Below are 20526 nucleotides of genomic sequence, written 5' to 3'. Positions count from 1 at the left end.
AGCAGAGAAAACAAGTTCAGTTTGTGGTTTATCAGTTTTGAGATTAAGGAAGTGGGACATCTGAATACAACGGTAATAAACAATATTATTGACCAGCTATGATAAAAAATAATCACCGATTAATCATACACACATCTGAGTAACCTTTATTAGCCTGTCTGCATCTTGAAAGCTCAAAATGCTCTGTTCCACCTTGTGATGTCATGAAGCGGTAGTTTTCAAGTTTTCTTTTTACCTTTAGTTCAGTAGAGATTGGAAATTCCAAAGTGGTGAATGACCCAAATGATTCTAGTGAAGAAGTATAGAGTGACATGACATCACAAGGTGGAACAGCGTTTTCTGTTAGAGAAGAACTCAGCCTAAATCTGCAGGATCTGTGTGCTTACATGTGTGAATGAAACAAAACACAACTCCAGGTCTGTTTGTGATGAGGTACATTATTACACCATTATAACATAAGTCAGAAAATAATGGAATATGACCCTTTAACTCTCCACATCACATGCTTTTGATAACTGTAGACCTCTTCATTTATTAAAAACACCCACACTGATCATTGACGTTTTAATCTCGATTAAAACTCGACTAATCGCACAGCCCTAATTGAATGATATGTACCTTAGTGGAGCAGGATCCTCTGATTTTCGCCTCCTTGTCGTAAACGTGACATCTGATGGAGGTTGTGCCCACATCCACGGACAGAATAAAACTTTCCTTTTTAAATCCGTTTCTCTGAGTCCCCATTGCAGAAATCCTGGAAGTCCTCCGTGTTTTTCAAGCAATCCAAGCCTCCATAGTAATAGATCTCGTACAGTCAATGCTCATAGTGCGTCTGTTTACTGCCCTGGCTGTGTGTGACCCGATAACTACCACCACCTTATCTGCCCCCGGCTTTCACTGCGGGTATTTCAGGCTTCCAGTCGACCTTCGTACCGTACTGAAGTTTATCCATACACAGAAATCGGGGCTTTAAATTGGCATCAGCATGGTCTAGTAGGACAACTGACCCGATCACTGTTTCTTCTTACAAGTTTGACATAAGATCGTACGACCGTAGGCGTGCACCGCGTAAAACCCGAAGCAGACATTGATTGGTTAAAACCTACAAATATGCTAAAAATACTTAAATTTTGAAGTCATAAGCATCGTGCAGCCATTACTAAGCATTACGTTTGCGTATGAATGAGCTGTACGCAGTTTGAAGCGGACAGAGGTAAAAAAATACTTTTAAGTCCATTACAAATCCAAAACCAAAAAGGCGCCCTTCGCGGTACCCGTAGTGTAGCTAACGCATGCGCAGTGGAGTTCATGTGATTGTTGTGAGTGCAGGAGGAACACGTGTGGATTTCTGCACTGTATTTTGTGAAATATGGCAAAAACTAACGTAAGAAATTTGTCCGATGGAGTTCACGTTTATATTTTATGCATTTAATGTATCGGCGATGTATAGATCTACAAATATTTATGAAATGACCGTTTTCTGCATGCTAACACTTTGAATTACACTTGGACTACCAAGTGTCTGCTTTATAATTCATTATATTGGTTTTATAATTTTAAACCAAAACGCAAGTAAAATGTCCCTTCTTTAGCAATTCTATGTAGCTTTAGTTTAGTAAAGCAATAATGCCCACTGTAAGTAGTTAATAATGTCTGTCTTGTCTTACTTTCAGGTTCCCAAAGGAAAAACACGACAAAGTAGACGACTCAATCCTGGTGTTGTGGAAGAAGAGGGAAACACCACTCCTGGTAATACTCCTGGTTTTATTTTAGAAATTATTTAACCTCATATTGCTTAAGATGATTTATATATGCTCCTAGAAGAACAAGCAAAAGATGAGCCAGAAGAGGCCAAAATAGAAGTAGAAGACAAAGAAGAGAGTGAAGGTATGTAAAATTATGTTATTAAAATGCATACACGTGTGATAATTATTGTAGAAAAATATAACTTGTACATTTCCCATTTTAGAAGTAAAAAATGAAAGTGGCCTACAGACCAAATAGAGATGTAGCTGCTTATAGTGGAGAATAAACTCAAAATACCACAATGAAAAATAAGTTGATTTTTTTTTTTTTAGACTGTCTGGAATTATTTATCATTCATGTTTAGGACATTTCAGATTTTGATAGTTTTCAGAAACTGTAGCTAAGAAATGAACAAATTCTCTTATTGATAGTCATCCAGAATGAGCTCAGTCCTTTAATTTAAGTTAAAAATGACTCTACAGAAGACAAACCAGCAGAGGAGAAACCGGAGTCTGCAAACACAGAAGGTAATACTTGGTTTAAATTTGAACTTTTCTGAGATAATTGACTTGAAATGTGTTTGTAAACTTGAATGTGGGATGTATTGGTATTGTGTTTGCTGTTTTCAGAGGTGCAGACTGAAGTGATCCCTTCAGACGTCCAAGCAGATGCAGAGGAGCCAACAAAAGAAGAAGAAATCAAAGATGAAGAGGGTAAGTTACATAAATACGTAAATGTACATTGTTGTTGATAGGCTGATGAACTGGGATTGTTCTTTATGAAAAATGAGACATGGTACTAACAGTGGCCATGTTCACACACGCAAACACGCACAGCGAAAAACACCCACAGCCACACTCATCACTCCACGCCAACGAGAAATGGAACAGAGGAACGAACCATAAAAGCGAGTATGATGTGCCACTTCAAGACACAACTGAACAACTTAGTCACTGCGAACACGCCGACAATCCGTTGGTCCCAGACAGCACCCTCCCTACACGCCACAACTGAACAAAGCCCAGAGTCACCGTGAACGCCACAAACAAACAAAACCACTCACCCATCACACTGTTGTGTTTAGTTTAAAGTCCAGTGCGGTTTATTTTCAAAACAAGTTTGAAAATAGACCATTTAATGACAGTGTGCCTTATAATCCAGAGCACCCTATAGTGCGGAAAATATGGTAAATGAAATGTTAACTGCAAAATCTGGTGTGAGTGATCAGAGGGACCATGATGCTTTGCTGTTTTCTGGTTATTTTAATGGTGTAACTCCAAAAATCATATACATGTAACAGCAGGCACTTATGTTTGTAATGTACCTTTATGTTTAGATGCTGAGGCGGATGCTGTCATCGAAGTGAAAGGCAGCACACCAACAGTGAGTGTATCATGGGAAAAGAAGGAGCAACAAGACCAAGAAATGACTGAAGATCTGATCGAGAGCCACACCGCAGAGATCAGTGACGGTAAGATGTGCAGGAGTGACACATGTTTTTTACGGTTTTCCTCATCCAAGCTCAGGTTCTGGTGTTTTTGTTTAAAGTCATACTTGAAATATAAGTAAACACAAAGGTATATTACAGTCTCAGTATTATTCCTTGCTGCTTCTGATTTAATAAAAAGAAAGAAGGTGTAGTCCCGACATTTTTACCCTTTTTTTCAAGCTCTTATATGCTGAAATGTGAAAAATGGCACTGCTTAAATGATTGTAATTTTGTATTCTCAAAAGAAGGGAAGGCCTCAACCCCAGAAGAGGTTTTGGATAAAGAACCTGAAGAGACTCCAACAGAAGAGAAAGAAGATGACAGTGAAGAGGAGGAGACCAACGACACAGTGGAGACTGAGAAGAGAGAAGGTACAGAAATCAATGAAGAAACTCTATGAAGTGGTGTTGTCACAATAGTAAAATTTCAGACCTGATTTTGATGCTAAGGAAATTACTTAAGACTCGATACCAATTACAATACCACAATGTAATCAAGCTGTAATCTAGCTCTTTTTAGTAATAGAATGTTTTCATTGTTCATATAGTACTTTATTTTACATTAAGATCTTATACAAGTTCTGATAAAGCTCAAAATTATATTAAAACTGTTTCGAGAAGCTCAGTATGATATTTTTTGAGTATCTACTTTCACTATTAGTTTTAGTATCGGTTAGTATCTGATTTTCGATACTTTTGACTACCTTGATTGATTGATTGATTGATTGATTGCATTTATATAGCGCCTCTCAAGATACCCAAGGCATCTTACAATTCATTACTTTACAGTTCATTATTCAGTCACTCCACACTCAGTGGTGGTAATGTACTATTGTAGCCACAGCTGCCCTTGGGCAGACTGACTGAAGTGAGGCTGCCAATCTGCGCCATCGGTCTCTACGACCACCATCACTCACACACACACACACCACTTTCATAGTAGGCAATGTGGGTGAAGTGTCTTGCCTAAGGACACAACAGCAGTTTTTTTGCGACTGGCGCCCCACTGTGGCACGTGGAATTCCTAGCTGTCTCCCATCCAAGTACTACCCAGGCCCAGCCTGCTTAGCTTCTGAGATCTGATGGGATCAGGCTTTGACAAGCTAGTGTGGCCACCTTGTATGAAGATATGTCAGTCCTTTTGAAGAATGTTTTGTTTTGTAGACGCTGAAAGGGAAACTGCCGCCAGTGAAAATGGTGAATGTGGAGCCCCAAAAAGTGAAGAGGAGCAAGTGAGCAGTGAAGGAGAGAGTGAGAAAGTCAAGGAAACAACAGGTAGTAGCACGAAAACAAATCATTATTATGTAAAGGTGCAACTTTCCTGGTGAATGGTCTGCCTGTTTTTCTCCATGGAGATGTTATTGCTTTGTTCCATAGTGTGGCATTAAACTTATCTTATTCAACTGCTAGTGTTTTGTTCCTAAAAACACATACCTTGATGGTAATAAAAAAAAAAAAATTAAAAAAAAACACTCTTCATTTGGACAATCATTTTTTACATTAAATCATAGTACTTTCTTTTATATTCCCATGTGGTGTTATATGTGTGTAATCCTCAGTGGTCCAGGTTAGGGATGGGCATTCGATGAAATTTTCTTAATCGATCATTTATTAATGATCGATTATCGATTAATCATTAATGTTTTTATATTAAAATTATCATCATTATTATTACTATCTGCACTAATCTGCATAAATAAATTCAGCTTTACGACATATAAACCATTACCACTCTAGAGCCACATCAGCCCGTTTGACATTATAATGTTTTTAATTCAGTTTTGCGCAACTTTCACAGAAACAAAACTTAAAACCGCATCACTAATTTGCATAAACTCAGCGAAGATAAAACTACAGCTCTTGTGCGCTGATGCTGTCAATTTCTGTTGGATTAAAAGACATGACTCAGGTGAATACAGGTTAGTGTGACCAGATTTGCGTTTGTCAAAACCAGGACACCGTACGGGGGGAGGAAGGTGGGGACTCGTCATCCACATTGCGCGACTCTCACCTGGTAAAGCTTTTTCCCACTGGACACCGAAACATATGTTTCTGCTTTGTTCACTGTGCACATGGACTCACACTTGTCCCGAACGCAACGGAAAGCGTGGATTTTCTTGTATAAGTCATCGTTAAATACACATTTGTGCTTCGGTACACTGCAGACTGACCCACTGTTTGTGTCTCGCTCCTTCTGAGTGCAGAGAGACACATGTACAGACCCCTGTTTGGTCACGATACGCACAGCAACCTACATTTGGATTGTCGATTAAAATTAACGTAATCGATGAAATTCTTAAAGATCAATTATCGATTAATCGATCATGTTCATCCCTAGTCCAGGTAGGTTCCATAGTGCTCCATGTGTGTATACTAGTCTATGTGCTCTTCTACTTGTTCTGATACAGCTCAACATCATTCTAAATTTATTCAGGAAAGGTTCATTTCTGTCCTGTGAATGTTTTTAGTATCAATACCTGCTCAAATGATTATCTAATTTCAATATTAGTTTTAGTATCAATTAATATCTTGGTACTTTTGACTACCCTAGTACCTAGTATGAAGACTGAAGAATGTTTTGTTTTACAGACGTTGAAATGGAAACTGCCGCCAGTGAAAACAATGAATGTGGGTCCCCAAAAAGTGAAGAGGAGCAAGTGAGCAGTGAAGAAGAGAGTGAGGAAGTCAAGGAAACAACAGGTAACAAAAATCACAAGGATTATTATTTAAAGGTGCCACCTGTTTGTCTGCATGGAGATGTTATTGCTTTGTTCCAGAGTATGGCATTAAAGTTCTATCTTCTTCAATTACTGGTGTTTTATTGCTAAAACACACATTGAAAAACATGCACCCCTACTTTTTCTTCTTAATGGACTTGCCTGTACATAGATCTGACCTGTAATTTAGCCTGCTGACAAAAAGATAGATTAGTTTAATGCCATACTGTGGAGCATTTCTGGCAAAACAGTAACATTTACTTGCAGAAAATTTAAAACGTTCTTGTTTTTTGGTTTTTAATCTGTGATTGACAAAATTGAAAAGTTGAAACATTGGCCATGTTTAATTTGTAATAACTTGTAGTGCTGTCACGATAAAAAAAAAAAAAAAGTTTTGATACTAGTTTTAGTATTGATTAGCATCTGATTTTCAATACTTGTGACAATCCTAATAGCTTGTATGTTTGTTTTTATTTTAGTTAAAGGAAAACGGAAGGCCCAGCCCTCAGTTGACTTTTCCCCATCGAAGAAAAGTAAACTCATAAATGATGGTATGACTTCAGAGTAAAATTCCAATATCTTTTTCTCTATATATTGATATGATTGATACTGTCTTTTTATAGGTTATTGTGTTTATGTTGGAAACCTAAACAATTCCAAATTCTATGAGGACATCAAAAATACACTCGCCAACTACTTCATGACACACAGTCTCCTGGTTCAAGACATTCGACTGGACAAAGCCAAGTGAGTGGAGCCTTTTTACGCTGAACTCTTTTAGAAAATAACTTAAAAATCCATAGTCTTTAGAGAAGGTAATTTATTATGTTTTAACAATATTATAAGTCATAATAAGTCATATTTGATTTATTTCAACTGGGCTTTGATGAATTGTATCATCATACTTCTACTTAAGTAATGAGTTTAGATTTTGAATGTATATTACTCCCTTTTTACTTCTCAATATAGTTTTCAGATGCTTTTCTTTTCATAAACTAGACACCCTTTTATTTTTACTTGCTCACTATATTTTTTTTTTGTAAATGAGGAATCTTTTTACTAGATCATCTACATACTTTTTAGTAGTTTTTGGTCACATACTGTATTTGCAAGTTTATTAGATTTTTTTTCACCAGTAGATGGCAGATGTGAAACCAGTTTCTCCCTCATCTCACTTGGTTTTTGTTCAAACTCACCTGGGCCTTTTCTCAATTCCCAGTATCCAGACTCTGTACTTGTGCACTTCCAGGTACAGGGTGGTAGCAAACTCTGAGAATGGACTTGAGGAGTTCAAGAGCACACACTCTCACACACTCTGCTCTCTCAGCTTTTGGGACAGATAGACTTGATGAAATCACAGGAAATTAAGCTCATGTTGGTGTAATAAAAAGATTTTTTTAAAATATAAAAATTAGGGGTGTCAAATTATCGCGTTAATTGCGATTAATTAATTACAGTCATATTTAGCGCGTTATGTTTTTTAATCGCGTTAATCTCATTTTTAATCTCTAACTTTAGTGTTTCTGTATGTGAGTTTCTTTATTATAAAACCTGTTTTTATGTGTTGTTGGGACAACAACACACACACACACAAAACACATTTATACATTTTTTTATTTCGGTAATTCCACTCATTGCCGGAAACTCACACAAAACGCGCGCAGTAACAGCGATGTAAACGTCATGTTAACGTTGGCGGCATCAGTCGCACAATGGACGAGGTCGTAGAGCCAGTAGAACAGAGGCAGCAGTGCACAGGTAAAAACACATTCGTGTCTTGGAAATTATTCTCCCGACGTGAAATATAAAAGAAAATAACAAATATAATATCGCCTGAAAACAACCTGCATAGGCTCATGATGTCTGCACTACTGTCCTATAGTGACCTGCCACATGAGGGGACACGCACACAAACACACACAAACAACACACACCTTCATCATCGTCATTAACCTGAGAACGCGCGGACCACGTTTCCTTCCGTAGACACTGCGCGGACACCGACGTGCTCCCGTGAGCCGCGTGTGGACCGTGTTTTCTCGCGTACGCGGCGTAAACCGCGCTTCCTCCTGTGCGCTTCTAAACCAGAACTAACACCAAGACTAAAACCAGGACTAAACCAGGACTAAACCAGGTCTAAACCAGGACTAAAACCAGTGATCTCATATATATTTCTCTATCAATAATATTTTTAATATGGTTAAGGAAAGACTGGACTTTTTATTGTCTTTAAGTCGACAAAAGTTATTATGTTCAGATTTCCTCGTCTTTGCTACTTTACAACAAACAGTTTCTTATTCATGGAGACTTGGGCTCAACAGCCAAATTGGAGAGATTTGTTAAACAAATGACTTTATAAAGTCACTTTTTTAAATCTATATCAGTCTTTTGATCTGCCACAATAATGTAATAATGAATTTAAATGAAAATACCTCAAATTGAAGGCTTTTCTCAGCAATTTTTAGGTGAGATTAAAATGAGATTAATTAGAGTAATTAATTACAGATCATAATTAATTAATCTCTCAATTTTTTTAATCGCATGACAGCACTAATAAAAATATTGCCCAATTAGTCTCCTCTGATACATCCCTGGTAAAACGGACAGAGCAAGTTCTCATCCAGGGATTTCCAGCTGACTCACCGAGAAGCAGACTTTGAATTGGAACATGACTTTGTGGGGTGGAGGATGTTTCACAAATCCACACACACGCGTTTGCACAAGTACGGGGACTCAGAAATGGCCCTGTGCTCTCTGGTCTTCTTCTGTCAGGCCAAAGTCGGCACATTATCAGACAGCAGTAACATAAATAGCATCTCGTGATGATATGTGAGAATGCAACAGGGCCAGGTCAGCCAGTTTAATCCCGGATGGTAGCTTTAAAAACCAGCATCATACAAGAAGAACAAACTTATGAATTGATACTGCGCTCTTTCATGTCAGTTTTTCTGTTCAACTTTTACAAATGAATCAAGACGTGTACATTGCTGTCTTATAGAAAACATGCCTTTGTGGACCTGGCCTCAGAGATGGACCTGAATAAAGCACTATCACTAAACGGAGAGGAGTTACTGGACAAACCCTTGAAAGTTGCCAAAGCTAAAGTCAAAGAGGCCACGGTCAAAGTCAAGGATCCAGAGCAAATCAAGCAAGGTACTGTACACAGTTATCACATACATGCTTTTCTCAATTACCTGGAAAAAAATTATAATTCAATTTTCTATTCAATTTTTCGCTCTATTTTATATATATTTTTTCTATTTTTATTTTATTTTTATTTTTTTTTCTGTTGACAGCCAAGAAAGAGCGTTCCATATATGTAGAAAACATCCCTCTTTCTGCTACAAGAGAAGACTTGGTGAAGGTGTTTCCAAAATTGACAGCTGTGAGGTTTCTTGGAGGAATGGGTTGTGCAAGTAAAGGGTAAGATCATGCTTTCTATCAGAAGCAACCAGAGCATCTGAATTATTCACAGTGATGAGTTGACAAGTGCCTTTCACAATTCTGAGGCCAGAGCTTTGTCGTCACTGTGCCACCAGCAACAACTAGCAGCCTAAGCACACACTTCCTCATTAACAGACAAATTTAATGTTGTAAGATGATTTATAATTAGCTGCAGACAGTACACAGCTGACTTATTTTGACCACTAGAGCTGCTTATACAATATATATCTGTACTGGGGCAAGACTAATTTTGCTCAAATGCCCGGGGGAAAAGCAATGTTAAATTTATATAACCATGACATTAAGAGTAAGGTACATTTCTCTATATTTTTACAGTGTTGCTTTTGTGGAATTTCAACATAAATCACTGGCTAAGGCAGCTCTGAAACTGAACAAGAAAGTCAAGATGCAGGAACGTGTGCTGAGGGTGAGCCCACTCAGAGACGCAACCAAAAGTGACTCCACTAAGAGTAAGTCTTCTGTATTTATGGTATTATTTGCAGCTTTAATGCAGAAAGATTGAATTCATAGTTACCATATAGTTTTAGAAGGATTTAGGCTACTACTTAACTACTTAATTAAAGGCTCAGAGTTGGGAGTTAGGGGATTAATTAAGCCACTAAACCTGAATCACGCTTATTAAACCTTTTGTTCACTGTGAATGCAATGTTTTCTTTCTCAATAGTGCATTAGTCTTATATGCCGTATTTTCCGCAGTATAGGGCACGCTCTTAATCCTCCAACCCCATCAAAAAACGACTGCACGCCCCACAATCCAGAGCGCCCTATACATGAATCCATTCGGGTGTCCCAGCACGACTTCAGTAAACTACAAAGCCGCACCACCCGCAGAACACGCAAACACACACGGAGCAGACAGCGACCGCGCAACGAAAAACACCCACAGACACACTCATCACTTCACACCGACAAGGAACGGAACAGAGGAACGAACCAAAAAAGCGAGTGCAATGTGCCACTTCTAGACACAACTGAACAACTGAGTCACTGCGAACACACCGACAATCCGTTGGTCCCAGACAGCACCCTCCCTACACGCCACAACTGAACAAAGCCCAGAGTCACCGTGAACGAACAAACAAACAAAACCACTCACCCATCACACTGTTGTGTTTCCTTTAAAGTGCAGTGCGGTTATTTGTGAAAAAAGTTAGAAGAAAATAGACCATTCTATGACAGTGCGTCTTATAATCCAGAGCGCTCTATAGTGCGGAAAATATGGTAGTGCTTTTTCACACTCTTGGTCTTGGTCTGGGTAGGACACTAGTAAGTAAGTATGTAAACAAGTTAAGTCTATTTATATAGCGCTTTTCACAGCCATATGTCACAAAGAAGCTTTACAGAGCATTTTTCATTCATTATTCATTATTCTTTTCTCTCCACACCCGGTGGTGGTAAACTACTATTGTAGCAATAGCTGCCCTGGGGCATACTGACGGAAGCACGGCTGCCATGGCAATCAGCGCCATCGGTCCTTCCGAACACCCCCATCACTCACACACACCACTTTCATACTAGGCAATGTGGGTGAAGTGTTTTCCCTAAGGACACAACGACAGCTTTTGTGACTGGCGCCTCCCTGTGGCTTCTGATTTTCCCAGTGGTCTCCCATCCAAGTACTAACCAAGCTTGACCTTGCTTAGCTTCTGAGATCTGACGGGATCAGGCTTTGACAAGCCGCTGTGACCTCAAGTGTGTCTACTAGTGTAGCCACAGATGCCCTGGGTCAGACAGTTTATGGTGGTTTAGAGGCTGATGGTACAGACTGGCCGATTTACTTCCATCAATCACACACACCACATTCACACTAGGCAATGAGAGTGAAGTGTCTTGCCTAAGGACACAACAGCAGTTTTGTCGCTGGTATTCTCAGCAGTCTCCCATTCAATGACTAACCAAGCCCATGCTTTAGTAAGGCTAATTAAGGTGTAGGTGTTATGTTACTATATTTACTATACCATATCTCATTGATTCCCCATCTATTCCCATTAAATACCATCAATATCATCTATCAGTTTCCAGCAAAAGGTGTTAGACACACTCATACATTTTAAACACATGTCTTAAATTAAGCATAACATCCCGTCTCTATTTGAGCTTTTTTTTTTTCTCTCTCTCCACAGTTGAAGCTCCTCCCAGTGCCACTTTGTTTGTGAGAAAGCTGCCAGACAGAGTTCAGGAAAAACACATCAAAAAAGTCTTTACGAACGCTGTAAAAATCAACATTCCACAGAACGAAGGGAAATCCAAAGGGTAAAAGCAATTTACTAAAGCAGAGTCAATGTAACCTGACCTTGAGGATATGGAAGCGGAAGGATGCGTAAACCAATATAAAATCATCTCTTTTACTATTATGACTTAATGACCTTGTTTTATATCTACAACACTAATCTCTTTTTACAGATATGCCTTTGTAGAGTTTGAATCTGTGGCAGAGGCAGAGGCGGCTCTAAAGTCCAGTGTAAATAGTAAAATTCTGAAGAGACCGTTCAAAGTCGCGTTTGGTTTGAAATCAAAAACTGAGGAAATAAAAGGTTGGTCACACGTTTGACAGTAATTGAACTAATAATTATATGAATTACTTGAATGACACACTAGGAGTTTAGCGATACTGACAAAATATCTGACTTTTTTTTTTTTTATCTCAGGAACTATTATTGACCATGTTATGTCAATCAAACACTCTCCCGTGCTCTCCTGTCTTTAAGTGTCAAATATGAAAGGACTATAAAGTTGTGACAAGATAAACTTACATGATATTCAAATTTAGTAAACATCAAATCAACATTCACAATATTATTCCTATTTCACTTGTATTTTTATGTGTTTCAGGAAGACAAAAAAAACTATAGGTCATAAAATTCAAATTCATGTGCATCTTACTGTATGTATGAGCAGTTACATGAAAGTGACCTTGTGACTTTTGTTTCAGTTCCATCTAAATCCCTGGTAGTTCTGGGTCTGAGCGAAGGAACCAGCGCCAACACCCTGAAGGAGGCTTTTGAAGGAGCTCTGAGCTCAAGGATCCTAATGAACAAAAGCACTGGACTCTCGAGGAAGTAAGTAATACAGAAAGACGACCTAGAAAATAAAACAATACTGAAACTAGTATCGAAACTAGATACTCATTTGAGCAGGTATCGATACTAAAACATCCCACTCAGTGGACAGAAATGAACGGTTAGATTTAGAATGATCTTGAGCTGTATCAGAACAAATATAAGAGAACAAAGACTAGACGGTTATACACCTTAGACTGTATAAAGAAGTGTGAGCGTTCATCTCCAGTCAAATGAAGCTCACTGAGGCTGCCGGTTATAGAGGTGAATTTGGAGCCAGGTCCATTTTAGGAATTTATTTACTTACAAAATAAAGAAATAAAAACATCAGGATTATGTAGAGCGGCTTAATAAAAAACATTTTAGAACTAAAATGATGAGGCTCACTGCAGCAGTTGGAGTCAGCTGGAAACAGCCGAAGGAGCAGGAAGCCCTCCATGAGCGCAGCTGTGAGCTGGTTAACTATGGCCATATATGTATACAGTCTATGGCAGGCATGTCCACACTATGGCCCGTGGCCCAAATGCCTGTAATAACTTTTTACTGCAAGTTTTTTGAAAATCTATCTTGATAAAGCTAATATTGAATATTTAGTGTGGGTTTTTAAGGATCTTAGAATGAACCATCAGTATTTATTCATGCTAACATGTTAAACATGCACATATTTGATTTATTCACTGCACTGAGCACCAGTCTATGGCCCTCGATCAGCCCTCTGCTTCATCTGTGTTTAGATATGTGGCCCTTGATGAAAAAAGTTTAGACACCCCTGGTCTATGATATACTCCCATGGACCACTATGGAACATACCTAAGTGACTGAGGGATCACACATATAAGAACACATGGAAATATAAAAGAAAGTAGTATGATTTAATGTTGAAAATCACATTCTATTGTCTAAAGAATCACTGTATCAGCATCGGATTTGAGTATCGAGTGTATCCCTTAATATCAAAATTGAGTTTGAAATTTTTGTATCATAACAGCAGTAATGGGAAGTACTTACTCCCTCATCTGATTGTGATTATTATGGTATGTACAAACTCTGCCAGTTGTCAGCTGGAGCTCTGTTAAAATGGCTGTGGAGTATTATAACTCTTAGCAAAGGAAAGATATCTTCAGAAAGAAATCAGAAAACCATGGAAAATATTGTATTATAACTACTACATACAAAGAATCAGAAACAGTCAGAAAAGGTTTTATTTCCAAATTCACAAACTTGGAACTTACAAGAGTGGGACGGTGCAACATAAAACAGAGGAATGGAAATAAGAGTAAGCAACCATTGACGTATTGCAGGAGTTTTCTCAGTAAAAGTGATAAGTGATGACAAAAAAGTTTTAAAACTATGTAAAAATAATAGTAGCTTGTGTAGTTGTAGTAGGAAACAGCTGCTTTCTTTTTTTTTCTTGTTTTTTATTAAACTATTTTTAGTGCAAGCTATATAGTTATGAAATAACATTTAAAAATATAAAAGTAAAATGACATGAAATAAAGTTAGTGAGAAAACAGTCATACACATCGCATCTTCTCATAAAATCTCTTCATTTTCTATTCATAATATTGTGCATAAACTAGCTTTGTAATAATATCCAAATCTCTCTGTATGATATTTTCACAAAATACATCTCTCGGTACAATTTTTATTGCAATATTTTCTGGAGGCTAACAAAACTGCATATGACACTTTTTCTTCTTGCCTTGACAAGACTTAATCCAAAGACCTAAGATTTAAAACTGCTTATAATAGTTATTTCTTCATGTAATCTGCACTTAAACTGAGCAAAGAATCATGGTCTATGTAGTTGCTCTGCTTTTTTAACTGTTAATTTAAGGGAAGAGACTTGTCATTGAATATATTGTGATGGTCCATGATATTATTCTGAGACTTCTGACAAAACAATGTCACAATATTTTGGTTATTGTTACATCCTGACCATAAGCTCATACAAAAACTACCCATAACAGACAGTCGACCATTTGAAACATTGGCTTGGATTGAGAGTCTGATCTGCAGCTGCTTTCTTATTGCAATATCTTTTTTAGAAGTAAAGTTTTGATGTAGTAGCAGTGGGAGTAGGAGGAGTCCGAACACTACTACTACTTACTATTGTAGAAGTAGAAATGTATGTGTTTGTGTGTGTGTGTGTGTGGCCAAACCTGTCAAAGCATGAGCTTCTCAGTTCTTAGAAGTTAAAAAGGGCTGGGCCTGGTTAGTACTTAGATGGAAGACCGCGGGGAATACCAGGTGCTGCAATGGCAAAAACTGTGCCTTTAGGCAATACACTTCAGTGTGCTGTGTGTTTGTATTGTGTGGTTACAGTAGTATCTTACCACAGCAGTGCGTGGAGTAAATGAATAAGGGAATATATAAATAAGACTAATGTGTTATTAAAGCTCCTATATTACACCAAATTGACTCTTGTGAGCTTTAAGTCATGTTATAATGTTGTTACCTCCTCAAAAACAGACCTGGAGTTGTGTTTTGTTTCTTTCACACATCTTTGAGTAATATTAGTTGAAGTTCAGTATGCTCTGTTCCATGTTGTGATATCATTTTGTTCAGTACAGATTGGCAACTCTAGGGCTTAATTCATCTAAATGATTTTAGTGAAGGTGTAAGGAGTTTCAAACTTCTTAGGTTCTTTTTAAAGACAATGCAGTAAAGTGTATTTACCTGACCACGCCTACAGGAAGTAACAACAGCTGATATACGACACGTCACCACCAACACCGGTGACGGTTCTGAAGATGGCTTGCAGCTAGCAGCCGAAACATGTCAACAAGGTAAACACACTTTACTGCATTGTCTTTAAAAAGAACCTAAGAAGTTAAAGTATATAAGAAGACAAAATGAACATCATTGGCTTAACAGTGGAGCACTTCCTGTAGTGCCACGTGACATCACGAGGTGGAACACTGTTTTCCATTTGAGAGAAAGAACTAAATTTTCAGGTTTTGGTTGTTAAACGTGTATGAGTGAAACAAAACACAACTCCAGGTATGTTTGTGATGAGGAAACAACAGTATAACAGATCAGAAAATAGCATAATATGGACCCTTTAACTAGACACTAACTAGATTTTTGATATGTTTGACAATACTCACCTCCTGATTTCAGAGGGCGTGATTGACAGGTGGAGAGTGACTCATGGTCCATTAACATCAAAAACAAACATGGTTGATTACACATAAAAAAGGAAATTTCTACAGAATCAACAATCAACCCTCCAAACTATGATTTATCTCAGGTAAAAAGTGTAGGTAGTGAAAATATTTAGTTCTGAATGTTGCGATAATTCTGGAGAGGAGATGTTTTTCACATTTGAGAGACACGTGATAGAAATGAGCAGCTGTTGGTTGGACCGTTTCAAATTTGACAGAGGATTTTTACCCTCTGTGGTCCAATTCTGGTTCCTTCTGGATTCAAACAGAATGCAGAAAGGACTGGCTGTGCAGGTAAATTAGTAGCAGCAGCATTAATTGTAACTCTCCAATATGTATAATTATTTAAAAATACAAGTGCAACTCATCACCATCACAACCCACATTTGTCTCTAAATGCTTCATGCTTTTTTGTTGTGTCACTTCTGGTTAAACAGGAATCCCGTTCATTTTGATTGAGAATTTGGGGGAAAGTTTGCAGCTAAAATATGACATAAAGTAGGTTCATTTGTGTAAAATATTAAATTTTCATGTACACTAACAAGTCACACTGCACTGATTCTCTGAGAGGATTTAAAACTGCTTTATAATCCACATTGAACTCATTTGCTGTCAAGATTGGCAGCCCCAGACAAAATAATACAACCCAAATGTTGATGGCGGCGCTCCACGGCACCTTCCAGAATAAGGTGAATCCTCTTCTTACAAGTTCATTCTTTATTCTGTGTTTTTAAGGTTTGGCTTCGTGGATTTTGAGAGCGTGGAGTCGTGCACAGCGGCCAAAGAGGGGGCAGGCGACATGGAGATCGACGGATGCAAAGTGACTGTGGCCTTCGCTCGCCCCAAAAACTCTGAGGAGGCGAATAGCGGAGAGAAAGGAACCAAAGGAGAGAAAGCGTGCTCAAGAGGTAACAGACCAGACACTAACCGATCAAGAGGTAACAGACCAGACACTCACTGATCAAAAGGTAACAGACCAGACACTAACTGATCAAGAAGTAACAGACCAGACACTCACTGATCAAGAAGTAACAGACCAGACACTCACTGATCAAGGCATAACAGACCAGACACTCACTGATCAAGACATAACAGACCAGACACTCACTGATCAAGACATAACAGACCAGACACTAACTGATCAAGACATAACAGACCAGACACTCACTGATCAAGACATAACAGACCAGACACTCACTGATCAAGACATAACAGACCAGACACTCACTGATCAAGACATAACAGACCAGACACTCACTGATCAAGACATAACAGACCAGACACTCACTGATCAAGACATAACAGACCAGACACTCACTGATCAAGACATAACAGACCAGACACTCACTGATCAAGAAGTAACAGACCAGACACTAACTGATCAAGAAGTAACAGACCAGACACTAACTGATCAAGACATAACAGACCAGACACTAACTGATCAAGACATAACAGACCAGACACTCACTGATCAAGACATAACAGACCAGACACTCACTGATCAAGGCATAACAGACCAGACACTCACTGATCAAGAAGTAACAGACCAGACACTAACTGATCAAGACATAACAGACCAGACACTAACTGATCAAGAAGTAACAGACCAGACACTCACTGATCAAGAGGTAACAGACCAGACACTAACTGATCAAGACAGTAACAGACCAGACACTCACTGATCAAGACATAACAGACCAGACACTCACTGATCAAGACATAACAGACCAGACACTCACTGATCAAGAAGTAACAGACCAGACACTCACTGATCAAGACATAACAGACCAGACACTCACTGATCAAGAGGTAACAGACCAGACACTAAGACTGCGTTCAGACTGCAGCCTGAAGTGACCCAAATCTGATTTTTTGGCTTCTATGTGACCTGTATCTGATCTTTTAATGACAGTCTGAACGGCACAGATCCGATTTTTTCAAATGTGACCCAGGCCACTTCGGATATGTGCTCCTGAAACTGATACATATCTGATCTTTTGAAATGCGACTTCAGTCTGAACGGCAAGAGCGCATCCATCCGACCTACACGTCATTAACAAGCGACAAACGTCACTATTCTGCGCTGAAGCAGGCGGAAACCGGAACTGTAAAATTGCCAGGTGCTCGATGCTGCGTCCATGTTTGGACAACTTCCGTAAACACAGAGCACGCTCACTGCGGTTGACGCATGGGGTTGATGTCATCGTGTCTCCAGTACGCATGCAGGACACTTTCGGGCCGGTTACCGTTCACACTGAAGTCACAGACAAGTCGCATTTAATTGGAAATGTGAACGACCTCGCAAAAACATCGGATTTCACAAAAAAATCGGAATTGAGCATTAAGCCCTGCAGTCTGAACGTAGCCTAACTGATCAAGAAGTAACAGACCAGACACTAACTGATCAATACTTGTATCAAAGTGTGGGGGTCAGTAATTCATATCAATAAATCCTAATGTATTTTTAAGTATAACATCAGAGGTAGGTAGAGTAGCCAAAAATTTTACTCAAGTAATATTAGTTTGAAGTAACACTACTCTTACTTAAGTAGAAGTACAAAGTAGTGGTCCAAGAAATTACTCAAGAAGGAATAAAAAAAGTATTTAGAAGAAAGATTTAGAAAGAATTTGAAGTTAATGTAAGGAGAAGAAAGCATTAAATGATGTACGAAATCTGGTATTTTCAAAGGATAGAGACAAAAATGAGACAAAAATTATTGAAATTGATATTGTCAAAGGTCTCGAATTTACAAGACTCTTTGCTTACATTAATTTTTATTACATTAAGTTTTGGTGCAGCAACAGCTAAAAACAGGGAACTACATAGACCATGATCCTTTGCACAGTTTCAGTGCAGACTACATGAAGAAATAACTCTTCTAAGTATTTTAAAGTTTAGTTCTTTAGATTAAGTCTTGTCAAGGCATTTTAAGAGGAAATAGTAACATATTAACAGTTTTGTTTGCCTTTTGTCTCTTGTGGACTGACTCACAGTTGAAGGAGTAACTGAAACTTTTACTCAAGAGTGCTGTTGGTACATTTAAAATGTTTTGTTTCTGTCAGGAAAAAGACATGGAGGTGATCAATCCTCACAGAAGAAAAGAAAACAGGCTGCAGATCTGAAATGAGATTTGTTTATGAAGAGGAGACTAGAAATATTTTTATTGTGAATGATGTGAATATGTGTAAAGATGAGGAATTGTCTTTATATGATTTTGTTTAAAATAAATAAATAAATAACTTGATTATTTTGTGGAGACAGACATGGCTGCTGTGGTGATCATTTTATGAACATAATATTTACTGTGTGGGCTGATGGAAAAATGCTTATTCATAATTTTAACTGTGGGAGAGATATTCCACCATCAAATGGAATCAGTTGTTTTTTAAATATATATATATTTCATTTTCAATTAGAGATACATGTTCATTCATTAACTCTCATATTTTGATCTCTTGTAATAAACACAAATGAGTGCGAATAAAACTGTAGGTTTGATTCCCAGACGAGTCCATCTCTCTCTTGATGAGGAGCAGAGAGCGGCCTAAGACTCTGGCCTTTCTCATCTTTCCTGTCACAGTGACGCGCCTCACATCACGTTTTCCGCTCGTGCTCAGACTCGGTGTTGTATTCGCCCCCCTCTTTCCGTGCGCACGGATGCTTTCACCTGCTTTACGCACGACTCCAGAGTTTGTCCGAACTCGCACGAACTGAGCCCAAAGTGTCCTGTAATGACCTCACATCCTGTTTTGCACTTCCTTCGGAGTGGGCCGCTTTGGGACGGTCCCGTACTCCGCAGCGTGGATCCGTGTTTTGTCTTTTCCCTCCACGCACACGCGCCTTGCTCACGTACGGGCTGCTGAGCGCGTCGTCTCCAAAGCTTCACGTCTCGAGCAGCATGCGGCCGATTGATCACTGATCGGTAAGTTATTGGCGACAAACTTTGGTTATTTATTGCACTTGAGGACGTAGTTTTAGAGGTTTGTCGACGTCTTTAACGCGAGATTTTACGTAGAGGAAGGAAACAACGTTATAATGTGTGTGAACGAGCTCTTATTGCGCCTTTGTACCGCGAGTGTCTTAGTGCACAAAGTTACTCTGCTGACTGACTGCACGGTGGCTATGGAAGAAACTTGCACAGAATAGATATTACGTAATTAACCAGTATTATTTTACGTTACACATGTGGGCTATTTTGTTGAAAATATTAAATTGATCTAAAACACAAATTACAGTCCACTAACTGACCATTATTTATTGTACGCAGCCAAGGCACATTAGATTTGTATAAATATTTAATAGACTGAAGTAAGGACCATCTGGGACCTATGGATTATTTTGTTGGTTCAATGTTTTAATTCACATAATGTTGTAAAAACAAAAACTCATTCTGAACACAAGTGTACTAAGCTGATTTAATTAGAGTTATTTATTGATTTGTTGGTTAGTTCGTTTACTTGACAGTGACATTAACGGAGCAGGGGTTAGAGAGTTTAGGCAGTTTTAAGATGCAATCAGTTCTACCTAAAGACTGATAAGAAGAGACACAGGGGGGAAATAGTGACTTGCCTTCACTTGTTTACATCCAGTCAGTGTCTGGATGGAAGGTCAAACGGACTCTTTTATGTGTGTAGAGTTGTTGCTTTTTATTGTGTGACATTATATCACTGATTCTGTGCAGAGATTATTGGATAATTATTGGATTAACTCAGTTTTATGTAACACTGTAAAGTTTTACGTAATGTTTGATGTATATGTTAGTAAAAAAAGAGAAGAGAGAAAGTAAGTATTTCTTCTACTTACTCCTTTTTGAATTTTTATTTGGTTGTTCTGTGTTGGTGTTATGTTTGGAATACTCAAAGACATTACTAGTTGTAGCCTCC

The 20526-nt window shown here is 38.4% G+C and overlaps 3 protein-coding genes and 1 pseudogene across 7 annotated transcripts in view; 2 read left to right on the top strand and 2 right to left on the bottom strand.

Annotated features, from left to right (window-relative positions):
• The window catches only part of gk5 (glycerol kinase 5), a 41182-nt gene extending 39995 nt beyond the window's left edge, over window positions 1-1187 (bottom strand). Inside the window, exon 1 of the mRNA XM_020917237.2 lies at window positions 619-1187. Within this exon, the coding sequence (XP_020772896.1) occupies window positions 619-744 (126 nt within the window). The 5' untranslated portion in view covers window positions 745-1187. The remainder of the gene's footprint in view (window positions 1-618) is intronic.
• Window positions 1188-1263: 76 nt separating this feature from the next.
• Window positions 1264-18903, top strand: LOC110153382 (nucleolin-like). Of its 5 annotated transcripts, none has more exons than XM_055152056.1 (19): window positions 1264-1384; window positions 1674-1749; window positions 1825-1887; window positions 2229-2273; window positions 2376-2459; window positions 3083-3217; window positions 3481-3606; window positions 4399-4509; window positions 5824-5934; window positions 6431-6502; window positions 6575-6698; window positions 8950-9104; window positions 9248-9374; window positions 9732-9865; window positions 11540-11669; window positions 11820-11950; window positions 12349-12475; window positions 16378-16550; window positions 18706-18903. In XM_055152056.1, the coding sequence occupies exons 1-19, from the start codon at window positions 1370-1372 to the stop codon at window positions 18768-18770; spliced, it is 2004 nt and encodes a 667-aa protein (XP_055008031.1). In that variant the 5' UTR covers window positions 1264-1369; the 3' UTR covers window positions 18771-18903. The 5 variants fall into 5 exon arrangements, with proteins under 5 accessions (XP_055008031.1, XP_020772924.1, XP_055008030.1 ...); XM_020917265.2 differs by having other exon boundaries at window positions 2211-2273; XM_055152055.1 differs by having other exon boundaries at window positions 1822-1887.
• Window positions 4238-4354, bottom strand: LOC129408449 (5S ribosomal RNA; annotated as a pseudogene).
• A 401-nt stretch (window positions 18904-19304) lies between the features above and the next one.
• The window catches only part of LOC110153345 (polyamine-transporting ATPase 13A3-like), a 33094-nt gene continuing 31872 nt past the window's right edge, over window positions 19305-20526 (top strand). The window contains 1 exon segment of the mRNA XM_020917219.2: window positions 19305-19565. The gene's annotated coding sequence lies outside the window, so the exon portion shown is untranslated.

Source organism: Boleophthalmus pectinirostris, unplaced genomic scaffold, assembly GCF_026225935.1.
Source record: "Boleophthalmus pectinirostris isolate CB_2022bp ecotype Guang Dong unplaced genomic scaffold, ASM2622593v1 HiC_scaffold_16, whole genome shotgun sequence".
In the NCBI taxonomy this organism is placed as follows: Eukaryota; Metazoa; Chordata; class Actinopteri; order Gobiiformes; family Gobiidae; genus Boleophthalmus; species Boleophthalmus pectinirostris.
Note: the sequence above shows the minus strand (reverse complement) of the source record. Positions and strands in the feature narration are given on the sequence as shown.

Bases quoted from the DNA above. Each gene is read 5' to 3' on its own strand.
- LOC110153382 (XM_020917264.2), top strand. The intron at 6,699-8,949 runs GTGAGTGGAGCC...GCTGTCTTATAG, and splicing joins ATTCGACTGGACAAAGCCAA to AAAACATGCCTTTGTGGACC. The intron at 11,670-11,819 runs GTAAAAGCAATT...CTCTTTTTACAG, and splicing joins AACGAAGGGAAATCCAAAGG to ATATGCCTTTGTAGAGTTTG.